This window comes from Paramacrobiotus metropolitanus, unplaced genomic scaffold, assembly GCF_019649055.1.
Source record: "Paramacrobiotus metropolitanus isolate TYO unplaced genomic scaffold, Prichtersi_v1.0 Parri_scaffold0000001, whole genome shotgun sequence".
Taxonomy (NCBI): domain Eukaryota; kingdom Metazoa; phylum Tardigrada; class Eutardigrada; order Parachela; family Macrobiotidae; genus Paramacrobiotus; species Paramacrobiotus metropolitanus.
Window position 1 is genome coordinate 1,385,443 of NW_026570221.1, and position 24,502 is coordinate 1,409,944.

General features: G+C 43.9%; 1 protein-coding gene across 1 annotated transcript; it reads left to right on the forward strand.

Annotated features, from left to right (window-relative positions):
• Window positions 1-1,111: 1,111 nt before the first annotated feature.
• Window positions 1,112-19,997, forward strand: LOC129581046 (uncharacterized). Its single transcript, XM_055471898.1, has 4 exons — window positions 1,112-1,732; window positions 8,266-8,362; window positions 16,969-17,643; window positions 19,598-19,997. The coding sequence occupies exons 1-4, from the start codon at window positions 1,705-1,707 to the stop codon at window positions 19,755-19,757; spliced, it is 960 nt and encodes a 319-aa protein (XP_055327873.1). The 5' UTR covers window positions 1,112-1,704; the 3' UTR covers window positions 19,758-19,997.
• Window positions 19,998-24,502: the final 4,505 nt, after the last annotated feature.

Genomic DNA, 24,502 nt, shown 5'->3' on the forward strand with positions numbered 1-24,502 from the left:
ATTTTACTGCTGGTGTACGAATAAATGGCTACGAATAGAAAAATTTGATCTTTCGATGATGAGGCAGGACAATATTATACTGTTCTTGAACAGGTGCATAGCTGTCAGGGCTGTGAGTAATGAAATTATGCTTGGCTACCTCCGAGCATTCCTTTCTCTAAGCTTACGAAGCATGAATATGTGCCTCCAAGGATCGAAATTTCTTCTCTGAGTCTCTGACCCTGATCTATCTGCTTTCACACTTATATTGAACACCTATAACACTCATCATGCGCCGCGTGGAACAGCCTATTCTGTCCATTTCATCTGTGCCTGCCCTTTAATCCACTTAACTACGGCTACGGCTTAATGTAGTCCTTAATGGATTCTTGTGAACGATGGGCAATTTAGGCTGTATACTGTTTTGCCATGTACATACATGTACAGTACTCGTACAAGTCCAATGCTATCGAAGAAAAAGTTTGCCATGCTGCATAAGAATTTACCACAGTTTCTGATACTGCAGTCAGCAAGCTAAGACAATGCGGTTGCGTAGTGCGCTGTCTGCCTGTCGTAATTCGCAGGAGAAACCGTTCAATTGAATCTTTGAAGCTGCTCATTATATCATCTCCTCAACTCCATTTCGTTAGAGGTAATTACACTTTTGTCCTTTAACATCGACAAGTTACAGATAGAGCGGCATACAGAAGAAGGCAGACTACAGCCACAGAAAGGGAAAAGCTACAGCAGCAGACTAAGGCGCTAGTTAAGAACGGTTACGTTATGCACTGTATGTGCATATACATGTATAATGTATTCCGAGTTTTACTGGTGCTTCAAGACCGTATCGCTGTGCTTCAAGACCGGCGCTATCCCTGTGGTTTTAATAACGTTCAGTAATTTCTCGGAGACTTTATATCATTCAGCATGGCGGTCCAAAGCAAATATTTTTCGCGAGGACTTTGCTCTGGCAAGCATTATAATCTGGCAAACACGGTACTGGTGAAGCTGGAAGAAGATGTGTTCTGCTTAGGATACCTTCAGGATATCCAAGGGGAAGACGTTTTTATTGATTTTGATTGTACCGGAATGCGGCCTTCATGGATACACACACGTTTCGTATGGTTGCATAATCTTGTTGAGGAGAACCATGGTTCAGATGTCCTGGTTGCTCTACGGAGCACAATCGAGCAATGGAAAGGTGCGTATATATTCCAACGCGCCAGAGAAGCCGGAAAGTGTGGATTTTCTAACCTATACGTGTGCTACATTACAACGGATGCACAAGTATTTGTCAAACGAAAAGCAAAATTTCAAGTCGTGCACCGCTGGCAGATCGTGTCAGAACTGCCAGACAGAAATCACCCATCGATTTTTGACCAACGAAATCAAATCCATCTCGTAAAGCATATTATTCCTTTAGCCAATTCGCATACAGTGCCGGCATTCAACGAAACAGATGTCGTAGATTTTTTGGACACCGCATTCGGGAAATACGACGACAGCAACACACAATTTCCTGACACCCGCGATCGGTTATTTGTAGGACTTGGGGCAGAAACAATCACCGTTATAATTTTAGACATTTCGAAATTACGGCAAGGTCAACACAATGCAACGTGGTGGACGGGTGGAATTCACGAAAAACTGGTAGCTGCGGAGAAATGTTTACTGAAAAGAGGCATCTCGTTTTATTCATATGGACCCTCACCCTGTGAGATACAGATGTTCGACGGCAACCCTATAGAAAACGGTAAGCGCTTTTACTGCCCAAGACTCTACCGCGATATCCTTTTGATACGGGGCGGCGCAGGGTTAAACTTTGCGAAAAGTATAGCGCGAGGTCCCCGGCGCATATTCATTTTGGGGATTTATAGCTATTCGTAACATGCATGGAAGCCTCCTCCACTACTTAGAATATGGCGCTACTGTTATTTACAAAGTACGCGAAAATTTTGGGGGACGCAGTGCACCGTAGACTGTATGCTTTAACAAAAACCGCGCCTACCCAATCCTGCTTACTACAATCCAACCAATCCGAATTGCGCACAGGTTGTCAGTACTCTAGAATCCAGATTATTAATTGCTAACGTAGCCTAAATCCTACTCGGGTTAAGTCGGGTAGCGTTTATTGCTTGCGACATTAAACTAAAATAAAATCGAAATAATACATTTTTTGGATAAGTACCTAATATTTCACTAGCAGAGATGAAATATCAGCATAACTGCTTTCACATTTTCTAACAGCTGAAAAGCGGCGCGATGAAATAATTTATGCGAAATATGCGTATTAATTGAAAATGTTTTTATCTACATCCGTAACCACGTATACACGATTGATAATGTAGCCCATGTTTGGGCGAACGGCTGAACCGATTTCGACGCGGCCAAGTGCGTTAAATTCGTCTCAACGGCGCGAATGTTCTTACGCTATTGCGCCATCGATACGCCCCAAAAGGGAAGGAGTAGCCCCAAAAACAAATTGTTGCCATGGGCCCCCATAGACATACATGGTAAATACATTGTCTGTTTGCGGACCTTTCGAAAAAACCGAGACAGACCGCGGCCTTCGGCATCGGCACGTTACAAAGTATTGAAAATTTAAGAAACATGTGCAAAAATTAATCGCAGTCAATCCCACCAGCGTGATCGGTATACCTCGTATTCTTTCATATACGATATTTCTTAGATACCTTAGGTTCCTTAGGTTTCTCAGGTTTCTTAGGTATTCTTAGGTATTCTTAGGTTTCTCAGGTTTCTTAGGTTTCTTAGGTTTCTTAGATTTCTTTGGTTTCCTAGTTTTCTTAGGTTTCTTAGGCTTTCTTAGGGTTTCTCAAGTTTTCATAGATTTTCTCTTTCTTAATTTTCGTAGTTTCCTTAGCGGCTGGGACCAATGCGATCAACCGTTGCGAAGTGTGCATTGCGTAATAAACTTGCGCCGCAAAAGTTTGTGTACGGATGTAGATCCCGTAAACTGGTTATATGATATGAATACTAACTACGTAACCTGGGTCCTCGACACTTTGCCGTTGTAACCAATTTTCTCCCGTTCCACACATCCTATCTGCACGCTCTAAAGTGCTACAGAATCCTCTCAGTGTCGAGAGTGTTCCTGCGTCATAAGTTTTTTGCAAAGCCCAATCCCCACAGTCCAGTGGTCACTCGAAAGCTTGTTGCCATGGTGGCCATTAGCTTAACATGGGCTGTTTGTATATCCCCAGATTATATTACATTTATTGTTATTACATCGAATTGTCATTGAAATTAGCGAACTGTGAATGAGCAAAATAAGTAACAGATTCTGCTCATGCCTGTTTATTTTGTTCGTGCCTCCTTAATGTAGTAAACATCGTGTCGTTATTTATTACATATGTAATTAACCTTTTAACATGCTCGAAATCCTAAGACATTATCCATCCGTGCTGGGCTTGTTATTATGTACTTAATACGGTATCTGTACGAGTATCGAATTTAGCAGTCATAAACCAGGTGATTCGCACATAACGTACTGCAGCGCACTTATCCAGGACAGGTCTCCAAGCGTGGTACTCGTGCAATCGTGTTCATAATAATATTGGTTAATCGGTTCGACTGCCATTGTCATGGAAACTAAAGGTCACTTGAATTTTGAAATAAAATAACAAGCACGATTGCATCCAGTGTTTTCTTACACTCGTTACTGTAATTACTCTACTTGGAATTCAAGTACAGTAGTAGGCAGTTTTACTGATTAAAAGTCTTAAGGACTGAACCGCCGTACAAGATTCGACAATCCGAAAAAGTTTCTAAAATAAATTTACATGCAAAATGAAGAATGTCAGCTTTCCATACCATTAGCAAATCATGATGGGAAAAAAATGAATGTAGATCTTTCCAGTATCTAAACATTTTAAAAACATTCGACCCCTTCTCGATTCAAACTAGGAAAAATACATATTCGGTGTGCATTCGGTAGACCGGAGCGTAGCAGCTTTTCGCTCGTGCGAGTGATAATTCATTCTTAATATCCTGTCAGTAGCAGACAGTAGTACTCTTAACAGTTACTTTGCATAATCGACCGGAGCGTAGCGAAGGTCCTCTTAATTCAGCTCCAATGCAAAAATGTATCTGTGTCCGTTACGAAAGGTTGCTACGAAAGGGCACTACGAAAATGTTGCTGGCTACTTATGTTGCTAAGTTAAAATTATTGATTATGTTAATTGTTAAGAGTGCTACTGGTAGCACGTTAAAAAATAGTTATTCGCACAAGCGAAAAGCTGCTGCGCTCCGGTCTGCCAACTGCCAACGTGCATTTTTCCTAGTTATTATTATTAATTCAAGCTTAGCAATAATACCAGTCAGCAACAGTTTCGTAACGACTTTTTGTAACGACCTTCCGTAATGGGCAGAAATCAACGGAAGCATTACTTCGACGTTTCTCAACAACGGTTCAACTATACTGTACACTGTGAATAACGAATCACCGCACCGCCACATGTGGCGAATTACAAATCAACTGTGCTGATCACCTCATCGGTCAGCTCCATACGCTGCTACGTTAAACTCAAATACCCGCGTTGCATCAACTTGCTGGGAAATCTTCTATATCTATATAAATAAAAGGATAAGCCTTACCGAAGTTGCGGTGTGTCATCGATTCATTAGCGCTGCACTCAACCAAACTGTAATGTCTATAGGTCGTTCGATAGCCCTTAACGTACAGATTTGTCAGCTAAAGTCAATTTCAGAGAAAACCAAACGTTTTAAAGAAAACTTACAAAGAAAGCCTATGGGAAAAGCTAAGAATCCACCACTGCAAAACCGACCATCCCACCACGGTCTCGACAGCCGACTTACAATTCACCAACTTACAAGCTAGATTCAGGAAAACTTTGTTGTGCTTGAATCACGACCACGTGTTATTCCGTGGTCTTGAACGAATTTATAAATTGTTTATCAGTATTTGGCTTCGAGAAAAAATGATTTGAGCAAGAAGACCTAACAAGGTCACTAAGCATGGAAACTGCTCAAAACTGTTTCCCAAGGAGCTTTTATTCGCAGTGGTTTGATCGGTTTAAAGTTGCCACGCTTCCACGAGTGGTTGCCATTGGTACTGATTTGCTATTGGAGTTAAAAATTTACAGACTTGTGAGTACTTTTAATTTTTTTTCTGCGGAAAATTATGTTCGAGAAAGGCGGAATTCCGTGTTTAGGGATGATTTAAAGAGCAGCAAGCTAGCAGCTGCACATTTTAGCGATTGCTTGGGGCAGTCATTAGGCGAGAATTGCAGTTAAGGGATTTGGCCCAGTACATAGTACTAAATTCGTGTACATTGACGGGAATATTTGCAATATCGCACACTTCCAAACACTTTTTTTTGCTTTTTGACACAGTGTAGCCAAATAATTTGTATACATTGGCGTGAGATCCGTTTTCGCGCGCAACATCCGGTTGCAAAGTTATGAGGGTAAAAAATTCCAAAACGTTTAAATGCATTAAGGTGTACCAAAAGTCTCATTATGGACCGGCCCCTTTCTAATTTTGCATGTAAATGCACATAACCATGAAGATTGTTTTTACACCTAACCACCGATACACCATTTTGTTCAAATTTTAAAATTCATTTTAAAATGTGAAAATAATGCCAGAACTGTGGCTTCGTGTAAAAACCATCTTCATACATATGTGCGTTTACATGCAAAATTCGAAGATCGGTTGATGACGAGACTTTTGGTACACCTGAATGCATTTGAACCTTTAAGAATTTTCATACGGCCATAACTTTCCAGCCGGATGTTGCGCGCTCAAACGGTTTTCACGGCAATGTATACTTTATAAATCATCTGGCTGCAGTATGTCATAAAACAAAATACAAAGCAAGAATTTTTGGGAAACTTGAAATACCTCCGTTAGTTTGTCATAGAAGGCGGAGCCGCAGGCGACGCCGAACTGCTGCGCGAGCAGAGCTCGGAAGCAGCAAGCATGCAAGAAATTTCGAGTACAAGTCCTTGATTTTAGAAAGAGCTAACAGCGGAGAAGGAAATACAACGAAATGCTTCTGTCCTTATTAAATTAAAGTGGCTTAACTTTGTTCTGTGGTCACAGTAATAGCAAAAAAAGATTATTACTGCTTTGATTTATCCCTTATTAGCGTAATGATTGGTGAAGGGCAGCAGCAGTGGTGCATTCTGCATTCAGTTAAACGGTCAGGGAAATTTTCCAGTAGATATTACCATCAAGCGACATCAACTGTGCAGTGTGCAAAGGACATTATTGTGTATTTCGTCATTTTTGTGTATTATAGAATTCTACGCTTCGTTCCTGAAACCTGCAGTTAGGAGTTTACATATATTTACAAACCTGCAGTTATGAGTTTTATTTTTGCGCTGAGTTGTGATCTGCTCTTTGCATTATTTACTCCGCGCAATTTGCGCGGGGTCTGCTAGTACAGTATAACTGATCCGTTATTGAGAAAAGTCGAAGCTAATGCTTTCGTTCATTTCCGCCCATTACGGAAGGTCGTTACGAAACTGTTGCTGGCTGGTATTATTGCTAAGTTTAAATTAATAATAATTACCGTATTTAAAGGAACTGTTAAGAGTGCTACAGTCTGCTACTGACAGGATGTTACAAATGAATTATCACTCGCACAAGCAAAAAGCTGTATAACATGTGCTACTAATTACATTTGCTTCTTATTGTTATTAAACTATGTTCTGAGAAGTGCTTTTCAAGAAATCCGTAATAGTTTATTATTTTGTATCGATTTTCTAGTAATTCCCATAGTAAAAACGCCCGTCGGCTTCGCGCCGAAGTTCACCTTTTCTATAGACTCTGAACCATTATACAGCCTTTCTTCATGCCCTTTAGCTATCGGTGTAGAATTATTATCGGTGTAGAGCGTACTTAAGTACATTTAATTAACTGCAAGCGTGCATTACGCCGAAACATGCGCGTAGCGTTAACCATCATATCAAATTATTATCTCTTAGTAGAGCACAACTGGGACCAGAAAATATAAACTGGGACCAGAATTCTGTATCTATTAACACAGTGTAATTTTGATTTAGTTATACTAAATGAAGCGGTTGTGAAGAGACCCCCGGCCCCCAAGGGGCCATTCACATTTCAGGAAGGGTAAAAAAAATAATTTAAGTTTTCGATTTCCGCGATAATTTGTTTTATTGCTTGGATTCCATTTCCAGGCAACTGTACCAGTGCAAAGTATTGCAGTTCCAATAAAAACGGTTGCCCGAGACACTTCGTTAACAATTTGGGGTACTTACCAGCTGTGCGCAATTCGGATTGGTTGAATGGTAGTGTGCAGGATTGGGTAGCCGCTTGATAGGGCGGTTTTTCTTATATTATAGAGTCTACGGTGCACTGGGTGCCCAAAATTTTCATGTTTAACAAAGTTGCTTTCGTTAAAAAAAACAATTTATATCGTTGGTGTCGTAAGGATAAGCGCTTTTCAACAGAGGGAAAGCTGATTCAAGTTATTCGGTTGCTATGAAGAATATGATCACTGATAAGTCATTAGATATATGACGCTGCTTAAGACAATCTGGGTTATAAATTCGGTTTTTTGGAGAGAACTATAGCCAAATAAGCAATTGTGAAGTACGGCTGTGTATTTTTTGTCAAAAGCGATGGAAGGGATTTTCATATGTGGCTTTTGTGAGAGCGGCTAAAGCAAAGCCTTCAGAACTGCCGGGCCTTTCATTCGCTTTGTACAGCGTTCCAGTTCAACTTTCTGTGGTTTCTCAGTTTCTCTTTTCTCAGACAACGAATCATCGTTACTGTAAATTCTGAAAAACGCCGGATTACCACGTATTCGAAATTCCCTGATAGTTCAAGAGTTTCATAATTAACGTTTTTACATAGTTTCTAGTTTCTAACTTAAATCTTGCCATCACACGCAAAATATGCAAATAATACAAGTCCTGCTCTGCTCTCACAAACTCTTCCTAAATAAACCGTCTTACGGGATATGATGTCGGTATGATGTCGTCAAATTAATTTTTTCGTCGGTTGCGGAGCTGAATGAAAATATTTTATTGCCACATAAAAGTCATGAAGTCCTTCGTCCACTGCTTTGTACTAGTCTTTTTCATGACCTTTAAATTGCATTTAAAACTAACGGATGGAATAAGTTGTTTTCATTCCGCCGACTGTTTGTTTCCATATCGCACATTAAAGTCCGACTACAATAATTATTTGTATGTAAGATAAAACTAAGCTAAAGGTACCATGAAGCTCATTGTGCGTTACAGATTCTGGACGTGATAGTTTGCTTTTCTTTACAGGGAGGAGGTTTCAGATGTCGCTTGCTGTCTTGACTTTGGACGTCACAGCAGAACTTCTGGCACTTCTGGATGTTCATTCTCTTGCCAGAGCACGACGGTAAGACCGGCTTTGTGGTACACCTGGCATCTGAGCTTATCAGGCCATCTGTACATTTGCCAGTCTGAATTGGCCTGCACAGTACTTACCACTTTCTGTCGTTTTTTTTTGTGGAAATTTGTTTAATAGTTTATCTGTAATTAAGCTGTCGTCAAGTGATGCTCTCTCCATAGCAGAGCATGCAGACATTGCAGAGCACACGTATGATGTACATGTAGTCACAAAAGAGCGTCACGCAACACACTTGCCTACGAGATGAGCCATTATGGTAACCCACCATTTGTCGACCGTCACTTCGTCGAACAGATAAAATATTGACCGATAACGACGTCGAGGTAACGTTTAACTAAACCATCTCAGTTTTCTTAGCTTTCTTGGGTTTCTTAGGTTTTCTTAGGCTTCTTAGGTTATTCTTAGGTTATTCTGAGGTTTCTTGGGTTTCTTGGGTTCTTCGGTGTCTTAAATCTTTTAGGTTTCTTGGGCTTTCTTAGGTTCTTACTTGTCGCCCTCGTGACGGTCGACGTAATGCCGTCGACAATGTGTCGGCCGAAGAAGTGTTAGTCGAAGAAATGTCGGCGAGCCCGAGATAGTATACGAGTATGTGGAATTCCACACATCGATTTCCAGATTTCCAGTGGGTGTATACGTACGATACGTATACGATTATACGGTATAGTACTGTTACAACCGCGCAAGGGCTGATGCAGTGTTCAATTGGTACTGGAAAAACGTAGCAGTTCCTAGTGGGCTATAACGCTCGCGCTCGACGATGTGGTTATCAACAACCATTAGGTAAATTTAGAAATTGAAGCAGCAAAAATTTCTATATAATAATCGCGTAAGCCTAATAAGGAAAATGCCCTGGTGCAAAGTACAAAGGGTCAAAAATTGGATACAATCAATGAAACTTTCGCCAAAGTGTATATGGTAGACCCTATCCACCTAAAACCAGGGCGCTATCCACTGGAAACCGAGATACGGCTGAAAAAGGCGCCGATGGGGGAATCGAACCCCAGCTACGTCGTTAGATCCGCGTAGGCAGTACCACTGCACCACGGCGCAATACGTTGAAATCCTTTGAAAGACTTTATCGCTGTACGTGAGCCGCTTCTCCGCTCACACCCTATACACCGTGCTTTCGCGCAGTTTGATTCACTTTATTGTAATACTTTATATCATTCTAAAGTTTTTAAATCATTCTGGGCGGTATCTGGTTGAACGCCCTGCCTTGTGCGCACATCGGCAACCTGCTCGACGACGACGAGATGAAGATAAGCATCGGCCTCCGTCTCGGCGCCACGATCTGTGTACCTCATGACTGTGTCAAATGTCACAAACCCGTGGATGGCTACCGGCACCTTGGGCGGTCTTGCGCCTTTCCGCCAGAAGGCATCCGCGTCACGGATGGTTAAACAGCATCTTATGTAGAAGACTTGTGTCTGCAGGTGTCCCGGCGAAACAGGAGCCGCGCGGTACTTCTTACACAGCAGAACGTCGCCCGGACGGCTGCACGACATTTGCTTGGAAACGCGGACTGCGAATCGCATGGGGCGTAACTTGCGTAGATACGGTCGCACCGTCGCATGTTAAAGCCACTTCCGCTACCGCGGGAGCGACCGCTGTGCAGGCAGAGGAAGAGAAATCCAGATTGTACTCCTATTTGGTCGGCCGCTACCGTCTCGTTCCGATCGCTTTCGAGACGATGGGGACGTGTGCTTCATCGGCGATCGCAACGTTAAAGAACTGGGAAGAAGACTGCAAGAACACACCGGAGAACTACGTTTGCATGAATTTCTACGACAGCGCTTGTCTGTAGCAATTCAACGAGGATATGCGGCGTCAGTGCTAGGCGCGATGCACTGACGCCGCATTCTCGTTTATTCCGTTTAGGTTGAAACTATTAGAACAGACACTCAAACTACAACAGAAAAATTTGGTTTAGGTTGAACAAACTAAACGAATTTTCCTGTTGTAGTTTGAGTTTCTGTTCTAATAATTTGTGTATTGCATTTTGATATGGCCAATAAAGACGAAAATGCCAAAAAAATCCTAAAGCTAAACGATTTTTATGTATTGTTCCGAAAACCGTTTGCGTGCGCAACGGTTGCCGGAACAAGGCGTACTAAAATGGGCGAAAAGTTTAAACGAAAATGGGCGAAAAGTACAAATGCAATTGTCCAGAAGTCTGGCTATTACCCGATCGTTTTGAAACTCTGCTGCAGAAGGCACATGGCCATAAAGTCGGAAATGAACCAATGCAGATCCACAGCATTTTTTCCGATTTTAAAATGAATTTAAAAAATTTTAGAATTCATTTTAAAAATATGGAAACTTCTGTGATCCTGAAATTGGTTCCCTTTCGACTTTATGGTCAGGTGACCTTTGCAGCAGAGTTTCAAGATCGGGTAATAGCCAGACTCTGGGTACACAACAATGATTCTCGGCAACCGGATGTTGCGCGCGCGCGGTTTTTAGAACATGAAAGTTTTTTTTAGTTTTTAGAACAAGAAATCATTTAGCTTTAGAATGATATAAAGTACTACAAAAAAGTGATTCGGAGTGCGCGAAGGCGAAAGTTTTAGTGTATGTGTATGTATCTTCTTTTGACAAAAAGTACCGGGCCATTTCCCTTAATCTTTGTTGAGTTCGGCAGCTTGATACGCTGAACCAAACTACCATGACTATGAATTACTCAATAGCACTTGAAGTGTAGATTTACCATCACAAATCAGTTACTGGAGAAATAGATACATGTACGTTTGAAAGAAAACTTTCAAAACCTTTAACATACAAAGTCTATGGGAAAAGCTGGCAGCCCACCACAGGTAAACCGACCATCCCACCACTATCGCAATAGAATACATGCCTTTTGACAATTCCGCTGCAGCTGGATGGAACTACGTTCCATAACAAATTATTCCGTCGCCGTACTTGCTGTTTGTTCATTTCTCATCAAAATTCGGTACCTGAAAAAGAAAACAAAACTGGACAAATATGACCGAAAAGATTCTGGGACTGGGGGACGGTTCGAGCAGTTATACTGCAAAGTGCCTTCACGGACGGGCGCGGTTGCCTTTCTGGCTGAACTGCCGGTGATTTGTAAAAGCTGATTTTTTGAAATTTACCGCTTTCCAGTTTTCAGTAGAAAAACCTGTTCAAGAAAGGCAAGTAAACAACTTAGCATCTTTAAGCGGAGTTTCCACTCGTTTGCACCCCTTTTGCTAGAAAGAAAGCCATGAAGAGCTCGTAAACAGTTCTATAGTGTACGGTACTGCTTTCAATTCTCAGAACATTGAACTACACCGATTTAAACCCAAAATGTGCGCGCAATAACCTGCTGCTGTGTTATCACCGGAAAAAGTTTAAGAACAGCAATCTGTTTACTCCGTTTGGCATGTGGTGTTCGAGACCTTCTGATACATATAACTGCCCTTCTAGAAACTTCACGAACCTGGATTTTTAAGTGATCTTTTTTGGAAACTGTATAACTACCCTAAGGGTGTTCGCTACAGTTCAACAACTCTGCCCTGCGCAAACAGTCCTCGAGGTAACCTCAAACCAAAGTTTGTCTCCCATAGACTAGTATGTTATGAGACACCCGCTGAAGGACGCGGTTGCCTAGTGAACAGATGTGGATGATTTCAAGTTGACCGTTTCCATGGGTAAAACATGGGTCAAGTTACATGATTTTAATGAATCGACAGCTATCTACCACACAGACGGGAAGATGCAAGTGCCGGACAACTGGAAGAACAACCTAACAAAGCAGCGTCTTAAAAATGTTATGATAGATATCATAATTCGTTGGGACGAAAGGTATTGGGGTTTTTGTGGAAACGAAAAACCTAAAGCAGACGCATAGTCATCTATAAACAAGATTTTATTAAAATTAGACACCTACGACCGCTCAGGGTTGTACGGCGAGCGCCCGAAAAAGGTCATCCTAAATTTTGACGGTGCCCACAGTAATGCTGCAAAGGTCACATAGTACTGGTAGAAACAGGGCTGTATTAGGCACTATCCGCAAGAGAATTGATTGGTAATTACCAAGAAATTAAGTCATCTAGACTAGAAAAGGTGTGGAATTTTTAAACGAATTGTGAATTGGGAGTTGCATCCCAGAACAGATGGGTCGAGATGTATGTATTTCGAAGCGGGTCCGTTCTAGTTTCGACATCACTGAAACTCGAGGCATGATTTCAGCGTAAAAACTTTAAATGCAGAAGTTGCTGGACACATACGCCGATCATACAAAAATCATTTTAATTCTTAACGGGTCACTTGTGATAATTTTTCGAGGAAAGTGTCCGAACTTGGCGTAGCAGGCCTGTATGCTATGGAACGTAAAGTTCCATCCAGTTGCAGCGAAACTGTTAAAAAAGCATGTTGGCTGTTGAGACAGTGATGGGTTGGTCGGTTTAGCAGTGGTGGGTTCTTAGCTTATCCCACAGACTTTGTATGTCAAAGTTTTTGAAAGTTTTCCTTCAAACTTACTTTTTTCTTGAAAGCGAATTTCTGATGGCAGATTTACGCTTTAAAGTCTATCGAATGATACATGGTCACCGCAGTTTGTATCAGTGCGTCGAGCTGACGGACTCTACAAAGATTAAGGCTTACGCGATTACTAAATAGAGTGACTCTAATTAGTAATTAGTAATAGAGTGAAAACTGCTTGTTACCTTCGCGCTTCGCGCGAAATTTGTCTGCTTGTAGCGAAATGTATTGCCAAAATCCAAATGATTAAGACTGACGTGCAGTTGGTGCACTGTGCAGTGTGCACTCATGCCGTGCACCGAGTAACTTTCCTTGGCAAAACAAGGCCTCGTCCCGATTTCAAAGCGAATCTCGCTATGGTACGGTTGCTCAACCGCGCGAGGTGGCTGTATGCAGTGGCCACGCCTTCATATACGCTACGCGAAGCCACCTCGCGGGGTGGAGTTGCTGTATCGCAACGAGATTCGCTTTGAATTCGGGACAAGGCCCAAGTTTCTTGATGAAATTTTCGGCTGGCAAAAAGTGTTACTGAGTATTACTGGTTTACTTAGAAAGTAAATTTTGAGGCGAACAGTAAACAGTAAATAAACAGTAAAGGTTTTGGCAGAAAAACAGTAACAGTAAAGTAAGACAAAAGTATGCGACACAGCGACAGTAAACAGTAAGAAAAGTCCCAAAACTGACAGTAAAGCAACACTGATAGAGTCTAGAGATACTGATTGTTAAACTGGGATAAAAAGGGCAGCAGTGGTGTTCGTGGTCAAACTGGAATTCAAAGTTGGTAAACTGTTGTCGGGTAATCTGCAGCTTAAAAAATCGCAGACTGACAAAAAATGGGATGGGAGAACAAGTTCTAAAATGACTTACAAAGTCTCTATGCACCAACTGCACGAATTTTAACTGATGGGTGACTGAACTTGAAATAAAGAAATAAGTCGAAAGCTAATGAGAAAATTTGTCCGTTTTTGGGAAAAAATTTTACATTTCGGATCATAATTATGTTGTCACATATGCCGGCTACCGATCACTTCGGCCGCGCTCATTTCGGCCAGATTTTTTTGGCCGCCACTCACTTCGGCCGCCATTCACTTCGGATGCAATTCACTTCTGCCACAGTACATTTCGGCGGAAATAGGCTTTGCCAAAGCATTAATCTGCACCGTGTAATCGAAGTTCTCGTTATGGCAAAACTTTGATCAGTTTCTATTTCATTTTGCACGCAAAATCAGTTTGAGCTATTTTTGTAGTGTTAAGTACTGTAACCATCATGTCACCCTTTCAATGACACGAAGTCACGGTCACGAGAGAGTACTGAGAACCTAACCGTATCACACAGAAGAAAACATGAAAAGTGAAAAACAATCTTCATACCAGAATCATCTTCACAAGAAAACCTAAAGAAAACATAAAAAACCATAACAAATCTAAGAAAACCTAAAAAAACTAAAAAACCTAAGAAACCTAATGTAAATAAGAAACCTACTTACTCTACCAAACCATAACAAAAATTTAAAAAACCTAAAGAAAGAGACCTAGGGAAGCCAAAATACCTCAAAAACCTAAGAAACCATAACACATCTGAAAAAACCTAAGAAGACCAAAGAAAGGTAAAAAACGTAAAAAACCTAATAACCTAAGAAAACATAATAAATCTAAAAACCTTAAGAAAACATAAGAAACCGCATATATAAGAAAATTTAAGAAAACCTAGAAAACGTAGGCAACCTAAGAAACCTGTGATGGCCGAAACCTCCAGTTGCCGAATTGAGTGTTGGCCGAAGTGAGCCACGGCCGAAATGAACGTTGGCCGAAGTGAGCCTGTGCGGTCGAAATGTAACGCGGCCGAAGAGATCGGACGCGACACCAAACGAACAAACTAAGAAATCTAAGAAAGCTAACAAACCCCAGAAACCTCAGAAACCTAAGAAACCTCAGAAACCTAAGAAACCTAAGAAATCTAAGAAACCTAAAACCTAAGAAACCTAAGAAATTTAAGAAAATATACGAAAACCTAAGAAAGTCTTAGAAAGACTAAGGAAACCTAAGAATAAAACCTAAGAAAGCTAAAAACAAGGCTAACAAATCTGAATACCTAGTGAGAATTAAACGCGGTGAATTATTTTACGACGACTTGTCGCATCGCTCGAAAAGTCCCAAGATGAATTGTCCGCGACCCGACATCTTAAGTCGAAATGTCACAAAAGTAAAATGACGGGAATGCGAAAACAAGCTGCCGTTTGAGTGCAAATTTCAATATACGCCCAGTTGCAGCGTTAATTCAATATACGCCCAGCTTTTTCAAAGCAGCTTCAATTTTGTAGAAGCAGGCAATTCTACTTAAAAAAACCCTGTGCGTATGAGAAAATCCAAAGTTGAAGGTGAAGTTGTAAATTCAAACGGCGATATTCGTAATTGCAAGACGGTAGTAGGTGAGCAATAACACAAACACAATCTGAATTTCGGACATGTTCGGCAACAACCCCCAGCGTCCCCCCACACCCCAAAACGATGTTGCCAAAATTTTAAGTTTTTGGCAGCATCACAAGCTGCTTGCCAGAGCCATGCTGCCGAGCAAGACATGATTCCAAACGGGACGAAAAAGGCTAGCCAATCACAATCGTTCAGTGACGTCATGAATTTTTAATTTCCGCCGGCAGCATCAAAAACATTTATCGCCAGCAGCACGCCCTGAGTTTTCGCATTCGCATCAATGTATCAAAGCATGCTGTCCCAAACCGAATTGTCCCAGCGTCTGAATGCCGGGCGGCGAAAGGTCTTCGCAGCGAAAAGTCGGGCGTCGAGTTTGAGTGCGGCGAAATGTCACACTCCCAGCTGTCCGGGTGCGCACTGCGCACATTCTCGAGCTCATAAAAGCTATAACTCAAAAAATAACATTAGTTTATGGGTCAAATTACATATTATTGTAATTAACGAGAAATCGAGATTCAGGATCTCATAACCTAGCGCCATTGACTCGTTAACTGGAACTTATTCTTAGTTTAGTTTAGTTTAGTTCAATCACTGAGCAGATAAGCCTTTAAATCACTTGCAACTTTCGTCAACTTCATACATTAACCGATTAACGCAACATAGAACAGGAAAATTTCTATTTGGAGAACAAACAGATAAGTTTTAAGTGAGCCACAGCCGAACAAATCGTTTCCGCTTCGCTTTTTTTAAACAAATATTCTACTTTTCAGCTGTCAAACCTCATTGATAGGGTAGTTTCTCCAGTTTTCGGCTTCGCTGCTTGTCAGTACTTCTAATCATTCTTTCCGCCGAAATCGTACCTGCTACAGATGTTCTCAAATGGTACAGTTAAGGTAAAGGTATCCACATTTACAGATAAGTATATCAACATATAATTATACATAATTGAATACCCAGACTGCTTACTGCCGTTTTGGACTGCAGTGGCAGGCCGCTCATGGACCGCCTTCACTAATGTCTTGCTTAAGGTTCATCACGAAGGATGTGTGATTGGGCAGCTTCGGGAAACCGACTCACACCCTTTTGCCTCACAATCGTTTGCATGAAAAACGTGAGCCTTGCAGCATGCAGTTTTGTTCTACAACTCACAACATTAACTTCAAACGTGCATCAAGCCGAAGTGTGTGGGGGGACTTCAGTCACTTTACCCGTACTGTATCACGGTAATGGTCATTTGTGTCGCCTTGTGTCGCATCATCAGCTTCTCGTGCACTCTCAAGAAGCTGCTGACCATTTCAAAAAAATGTACAACTCTCAAATTTGGTAACAAACCAGAAAGGTTAACATGCAATAAAAATAAGTACGGTACTGTTCATATACAGATACGTGCGTAAAGAAGAATGCAGACAGACCAGCGTCTGTAACACTCAACTTCAAGCAGAGAATCAGCACTGCTTTAACGCGTGGTAATGCTGCTTATGTACAGGAAATGTTCTGTATTGGTAAGAGGTTCGATGATGTGTGATTGTGTATTATGTGCTGAAATGATGTAACGCGTAATTTTGGGTTTATCCAATGTTCACGTGAATAATTCAATAAAGCTCCTATCGTGCTTTTAAATGTACGCCTTGTGGAAACATTAAACATAAAAATGCCCGACCGAATTTCTTTACATTTTTCAGGGTATGTTCGTTGTGGGACACGCTGGCAAACGCCAAGGGATTCTCATCCATAATAATAATTGACTTCAATCACATCTGCACTGAAAGGATGATTCGCTGGGACACAAAAGGATACTGCACTGGCTTTGTACTGAATCAGAACATCAAAGGTCATACGAAAGTTCTTGTGCTGCTCAATATGATAGAAGAACACGAAATGTCCGCGATGGAAAACGTAATTTCCAGTTTCCTGATCGTGAAACGCAAACGTTTATCAACTATCGTTGTGAAGAATTATTACCGAAAAGTTTGTTTGCCGTTTTCTGCTGGGTTGCAATCTACCCCAATAACTATGTGGCTGGCAAGACGCTGCAGAATATTGATACTGTTGAACTTCAGTGTTACGATCCCCAACAGCACCCGACCATATTATTTTTATAAAATGCCAGGCTACCGCCAAGCGGACGATAGCGTGCGCCTTTTGATCACCATTCCTTTCATAAAAATTGATGGTGTGCACGATGATATTAAGAACATCGTACGTCGGTTTAAAGCCGCGTTAAACGAACACTGTCCGATCTTGGATGATGTGATCGCAGATAAGTTAAAACAACTGTATGCCAACTGGATTCGAACAGTTCCGCAAACCCCGCCGAATGACGTATGCTGGGGAGGATTTAAATCTTATCTCGCACTGTAAGTCGCTTAATTCGACGATTAAAAGTCTAGGATAGTAAAATTGAATAGCAATTCTATCGAGGTGATTCTTTGGCGACCGAACTTTTCCGTCTCTCATTACAACCGCAACTACGCAACCTGCTTATTATAAAAGACGGTCGATTAACCAGAGCGCAATAAGTCATACTTTGTGCGGCCTTATACTAGGTCCATACTTCCCTCGTAATTTGGAGTACAACAGATAGAGCGGGGGGAAAAGGTGGCAGTGACACCTGCCACTGGCAGGTGTCACTGCAGGGGATAAAAGGTGGCAGGTGCCACTGCCACCTTTTATCCCCTGCCGTACAATAGAAGTCTATGTAACAACAGTCGGAGAAAAACTATGGACGAAAATCAGTTTTGTTTATAGCATTTCCTGCTGTAGTTGTCAGAGATGTTTCAATCTAGACAGTTTTTTTTTAATCAGTGTTGCAGGAGGGAGTGATTTTTTCCGTTCTTACATTTGAAGCTCCATGGGTACATTTTATAAATTAAAAACAATGCCGTTAATGCTGCTTGTTATTAAAAAAAAGCAGTATATCTCCACCAGTGCTTCTGTTACAAGATCCTAATTTACGTTATTTGAGCGACGGTTGTTGGCGACAAAAATTAACAAGTGTGGTTGGATATGGTAAGAATCGCAGTTATAATTAATGAAGGTGGAATGCTCTATTACGGTTTACGAGTGCTGAAGGACAAGAGATTTCGGGAATTTGCATACTTTCGTTAGTTAGTTTCTAACGGAAGGTAGAGCCGCAGGCACGTACGCCGAGATGAGGCGTGATGAGATGAGCGCTTAGCAGCCTGTGCTGCACTTCGATTTAACGAGAAAGAAACGGGATTGTAAAATGCCTATTTAATTTTGGTAATTTGCCTTTGCGCTGTAGATATAAAGCGGCAGGAAACCGATTGAAAATCACAAAGTTTTTGATCAAAAACCTTGCGATTTTCAATCGGTTATCATGATAACCTGATTGTTAAACGGGGCAAAGGTGACAGTAGGTTTGACTGTTAAGTCCCAATCAGTTTTTCCTATAGGCTGCAGGTTAATTTCAATTCTCATGGTAACGAATGCCCTGAAGTCGGGGCGACTCGACGAGATAGGGAAATGGTCAACGAAATGGCAGAAAATAATATTTCAAATCCGTTACTGAGCGGATAAAATTACTAAGTGAATTTTCGCTACTAAGTGGATAAAAAGTATTTTTAAATTTATTCCTTCGCTTTGGTCAGGCAGTGCCTGCCAGAAGCGAGTGCACTTTCCTAGTTGTACAATTCGCTCTTAAAAGTACTACTCGTACTTAGATCTGTATAACTCGATCAATCTGTCTGTGTAGATCTGTATAAGTCGTACTAGAGCTGGCGAACCGTACTGAATTTCAAGACGGTTACGTACGGTTTCAGCTTATGCCTCTACGCTTACGGTAGAAATAACCGGATTGACCATACCGTATACCGTATACGGCAGTACCGTATACGGTTCGCCCATGCTAAAACCTGAATTTTGGCTTACGGTTACGTACGGTAAGTCATTTACCGTAGCTGTCTGCCGTTTCCTATACGGTTACGTACGGTTTTACCGTACCGTATACGGTAGTACCGGGTACGGTTTGCCACCTCTAAGTCGTACGTTACGCATTTTTGCAATAAGTTATCCATCGCTTATCTAATCCGGGCAATTTGCGCGGGCCGGGCCAGGCGGCGGCGGCCTAGTGATGGAAAAACTAAACTAAACTAAATTTGGTTAAACTCCCCTTACATGTTGAAGCAGCGAAATAAAGAATTTGTTGAATATGTTGATGCAAACTGATAAAATGTTGTCAGCCTTTACTGTCATAATGGTTGGTACGGTTACAACATCGTCGATAAATTTGCGTAGTTCACAGTTTCACGTAAATGATCGAAACAAATTCGGTACTGGTATTCTCTGCAGGTTCGACTGCAACGATACACCGGATAGCGTGTGGGTTAACTTTGACCCGAGCAACTTCGATGAAAGGCTTTTTGGAAACGTGCCAAAAGCGATCATGGCACGAGATTATTTGGGATGGTCACCTTCTGGGCAAGCCCCTTGTTTACTGGACTGTCAATGAAACAAGGAGCTGCTAGGCTTGTTTGATCGCGCTTTCTTGTTGCTGAAGTTTTGGCATGCATGTCAAGAACGTCATGGAGGCTAGAAAAACGTTAGTTGCGTCTTTGTCGAGCACTGTGAATTGTAACCAAGCCTCTCCTATTGTTATGCCTTATGCGATGAACTGTATTAGCTTTAGTAAGGTTTTTTTTTGTTAATTCAATTCACCAACAGGTTTTACCTTTTAATTACATTAATTTGTTTTTTCGGGAAAAAATATAGAAATACTAAAGATACAGTTTTCTGTAGTAATAATAGATTATCATAAATTATTCATGTGCAACTTGTACCGTATACAGCAGTAAAATCAATGTCCAGGTCGTGCACACGTGATTATGTTAAGTTAGGTTGCCTGATAAGTTTGAACTGGGTACGACGCGCCTAGTTCAGTAATTTCAGTGGACTACTATAAACCTGTTTGGACCACTATACTAACCAGTGTGACAGCTGGCGAACAAAGGCTCACGATAGTGAGAGAAGGCTTTATTGTGATAGCAATAAAGTGAAGAACCAACATACAAAGGTTCGAGGTGCGAGCAGTATCGTGAAAGTATAGTGAATGATAATGCTAGTGAACAAAAGTGAACGGCATATCGAGCCAAAGCATGGAAAAAGCCTAATGCGGCACTGGGCAGATCCAACACGAGCGAATCGAACGCTGATAGGCCGAGATGTAGAAGTGGGGCGTGGCTCCGCCTACATCGAGGCCGATGATTGGCCGAGACGTAAGGCTGGGCGGAAAGCTGCCTGAGTCGAGGCCGATCTAGCGCTCGACAGCGAGTGCGACTCGGTGTGAGTCAGCACACCGGAAGCGGGACTGTCGCTGGCTGCCATACTCGTAGGCTGCCATAGCGACTGGCCCAACATGCTTCTGGGCGGGAGTCCGAGCCCCTGCGAAGGACCGGCCTCATACCGCTCCAGTGCCCGCTCCGCACACGACCCTATTGGGGTCGGTGGCTGCGCCTCGGAGGTATCCTATGGTGGGGGTGTCTCGTGCCGCATTCTCCTCCGGACCCGTGGTGGCGATACAACTCACGGCCGAAATCCGAAGGTCGGTCGGTGGTATTGTTGGACCGGTGTAGGCATCTGTTGGTGGGGTCCGTAACGGCGAAAAAGTAAAAAAGATAAGGTATTATTCCATCTGTCTCTCTCTCTAGTAAAAATAACATCACAATTCCTGGTGAGCAGGTTAAAAAAAGATCAATAAAATGAGAGCATCATTTCGAGATTAGAAAAAGTAAACTCAAAGTCTTTGGTCCGGGGCTTTGGGCCGGGTGCTTATTCCGACTAGAGCTCGTCCGCTTAACGGGGGCTCCAGTCCACTGGAAGTCCGGTCATCTAGGTCCGAGGCATCGGTTCTCGGGATACCCAATGGTACCGGTTCAATTCACCGAGGGTCGGAGGTTCGACCCTATTGACTTCGGGTAAAGGGTATGGATCTCCGGTGTCGGGTGCGAAACGGGCGTGAAACACACTTTCCGACCGGGATCCTCCGGTAAAAGTTTGATTGGAACCCACTTTGCCGGGTAGGACAGGTCGTACTTACATCCAGCCGAGGTTCGTCGGGTGAGGTTGATGGAGAGGCACTGTCGCATGCGTGAATACCATAAGGTACCCTCTCTGGGTGCGAAATAAGGCCTATTGGGCCTTTGAATCGTTGGATCCTCCGGGGAAGTCCGGTGATCCGAAGTTTGATCCGGGCAGAACCGTAATGTTGTGTCCTGTCACACTGCACCGCGCGGTGTAAACTACGTTCTGGTCCGAATGGTGAAATGGCCTCTGTGCGGGAGTCCGACTCTGTGCCCGGTTGGCTTCAAGGTTTTGAAGTCCGATGGTAGCCTCGGTGGCCGAGGGTCAGCTCCGGTTGCAAAATTAGAGTCCAAGCTCAGCCTCGGTTGCTGAGTCTAAGTCCATTGGCAGCCTCGGTACTCAAGTTAGAGTCGGGGTTGTACCCTCGGCTGCGCTGGCAAATAGGTACGGTGATGTTCCGCTCGGCTGAAAATCCTAAGTTCGTCCCTTGTCACCTATTGGGTAACTCGGAGAGGATGTTCGCCGGGGTTCGAAGGGTCGAGGCAGCCTCGGTACTAGAGGTAAAGTCCCGATGTACCCTCGGCTATGATGGCAGGTCGTGATTACGCGATGTGCTGGGTGTTCTGTCCGGTCAGGAATCCCAGATCCCTCTCTGGTTACCTATTGGGTAACACGTGGAGGGTGGGTTCCGGACTTTGAAGGTTGAAGTCCGAGGGTCCGAGGGTCGATTAGCCTCGGCTGATTGGTAGTTGACGATCTGATGGTCGCTTCCTCCCGGCAAAACCCTTATTAACGGTGTGGGTCGCCTATTGGGCAACTCTACCGAGGGTCTCACCGGTAAGATGAAGTTGCTACCCTGGGCGACCTCCGTGTCCGGGGTAGCCTCGGTGGTGAGGTAGTCAGCATCTGGTAAGGCTGGTCCTAAGGCATCCTGCCCGGGCAAAACCCTTTTTTTAAAGTCTCCCGTCACCTGTTGGGTAATATGGAGAGGGTTAATGCCTCTGGACAGGGTCCGAGCAGGTATCCGAGGGTCAGTTAGCCTCGGTGTCTGGGGTCAATCGGCCTCTGGACAGGGTTCGAACCTCGGTAACGAGACTGGCCCAACATGCTCTGGTGGGAGTCCGCTTGATGCTGGAGATGTCCACCGGGTAACTAGCAAGAATCATGCAAAAGAGGCTCCTCAGCGGCTGTATAAGACCTAATTGGGTCTAAGCCGCGAGACAGACACTCTAAGTGTTAAAGACGGAGTCCATGCTGGTCCGTTCCCTCGGCTGATCCCGTGCTTCCACTTAGGCGGAAACACCCGGGATGCCGGAACGATGCTGGGACTAAGGGCCTATTGGGCCTCAAAGGGCATCTTTGCCGAGTTAGAGTCCGTGATTAGCCATGGTCTTCGGTGGGTGAGGTAGAGATCGTGGTTCTACGCGATCTGCGAAGGCTTGCATCCTCCGAGGGTCCTTCTGCCGGAGGAACAGGCCGGTGGAGCGAAGCGGATCGCGCCGCGCAGCACCGTCCCGTAACTTTTTTGGCGGCCTATTGGGTACCTTACCTGGAACCTATTGGGTTCAAGGGGAAGTTATCGAGGGTTCATGTGCCATATTCGACTTCGCTTCAAACCGTCCATTTCCGGAGGGTGAAGTCCATATTTTGGTGGTCCTGGCCAGAGCGGTCAGGTTCCAAGTCGGCCAAACCTCCTCTGGCCAGGGCCTGAAGGTTGATCAGGCCTAGCTGAGCACTTGCCCCGGAACCTATTGGGTTCGCAAGGTAGTTGTTAAGCCTTTCATGGGGTGGGGTCCGGTCAGGTCCGCTTCTTTGGACTCTGTCTTTCGATCCGAGGTATTTCCGTTCCCGCGATGTAGGTACCGTTGCTTCCCGCATCGGAGGAACGGAACTTAGAATTTTGATCCACGGGTGGAGGCCTATTGGGCCTCGTACCCCGGAGCCTTTAGGGTCCGGTGAGGTATCGAGCAATCTCCGTATCCCTTATTGAGGGTCCGGTGAGGTAGCTGATCCTGGTTAATAGGCGCGGTCTGCGTTGGTAGCTTGTCGTGGTTCGAACTGCGGGATGGTCGGCCGACGATCTGCGGCTCCTCCGATTGGGTTCCATCTGGGGTATACGTCTCTATTGGAGACGTCGCCATGTCCGTGTGACCGGTTTTGCGGTTAGCCTAACCCTATTGGGGTCCAGCTACCGGTCTCTCTTATTCTAAGTCCACGTTGACCGGGGCTCCACCACCCAAGTGGGAGCCTTCCGAGTCATCATCCTTATCCCGTCGTCCTGGGTGGTTTGAGGATGTAGCCTCCTGGGTACAGGCTGACTGCGATTCCGAGGCTTCCTGTCCGGGCTTTTCGGCTTTAGTTCGGCGGGCTTTGCGTCGTCGGCGGTTCCTGCCCGAGGATGACGAACCAGGCCACATATTATACCTGTAGGATGACTTACCCTCGGGCATCGGTGGAGATGTGAACCCGGGTGGCAAGTGGCGATGGGTCCGGCACCATTCCGAGAGGGTCGACGCCTCGTCGACATCCTTTTCGTCGTCTGGGTGGTACTGGTACTCCTTGTGCCATCGCTCTGCTGTCAGCAGGAAGTCACGCAGCCATAATCCCACCACTGTGTCTCTCACTGGCGTACTCAGCTGGGCCACCGCCGTCCGTAGTCGGGGCGGGATGTTGTTGTTCCGGTACGCACAGTACAGAGTGTAATGGCTGTGATGGTGGCCAAGTCGGGCCGCGAAAATCAGTCGCAAAGCCGTCTGGAAAGCCATCGGAGCATCTCCCCGGGCTTCGGTTTCAATGTTGCCAAGGTATTCAGGCAAACCCTGGGCCGCTCTGGCTGCAGTGATCACCATGGCTGTTTGTGCCTCGGTGAGTACGAACTGCGCCACCCATTCCGTATGGTCCGTGACCTCTCGTTCCGAGGCATACAACGGGAGCTGACTCAGCTGAGACCAGTCAAGATGGTCGAATGGCAGTCCCAAGGTTGCTGGGTCGGTCGCGCTAGGCAAACCGTTCGTCCGGTAGTACGGGAATCCGATGCCATAGGCCAACCGATCATTCATCTCAAAGTCCTCCGACAATTGCCGATGTTCAAACATCTGTTGGTATCCGGAGCGGTCGAGGAAGGTTCGAAGGTCGTTGACCAGGTGCCAGACTTGGTTGCGTCGGTCTTCCCGGTAC

What these genes read in the sequence shown, in the direction of transcription:
- LOC129581046 (XM_055471898.1), top strand. Translation starts at nt 1,705, where the DNA reads ATGTTCGACGGCAACCCTATAGAAAACG. An exon ending in TCTCTTGCCAGAGCACGACG is followed by an intron (nt 8,363 to 16,968) that starts GTAAGACCGGCT and finishes TACATTTTTCAG; the next exon opens with GGTATGTTCGTTGTGGGACA. An exon ending in TTTAAATCTTATCTCGCACT is followed by an intron (nt 17,644 to 19,597) that starts GTAAGTCGCTTA and finishes TATTCTCTGCAG; the next exon opens with GTTCGACTGCAACGATACAC.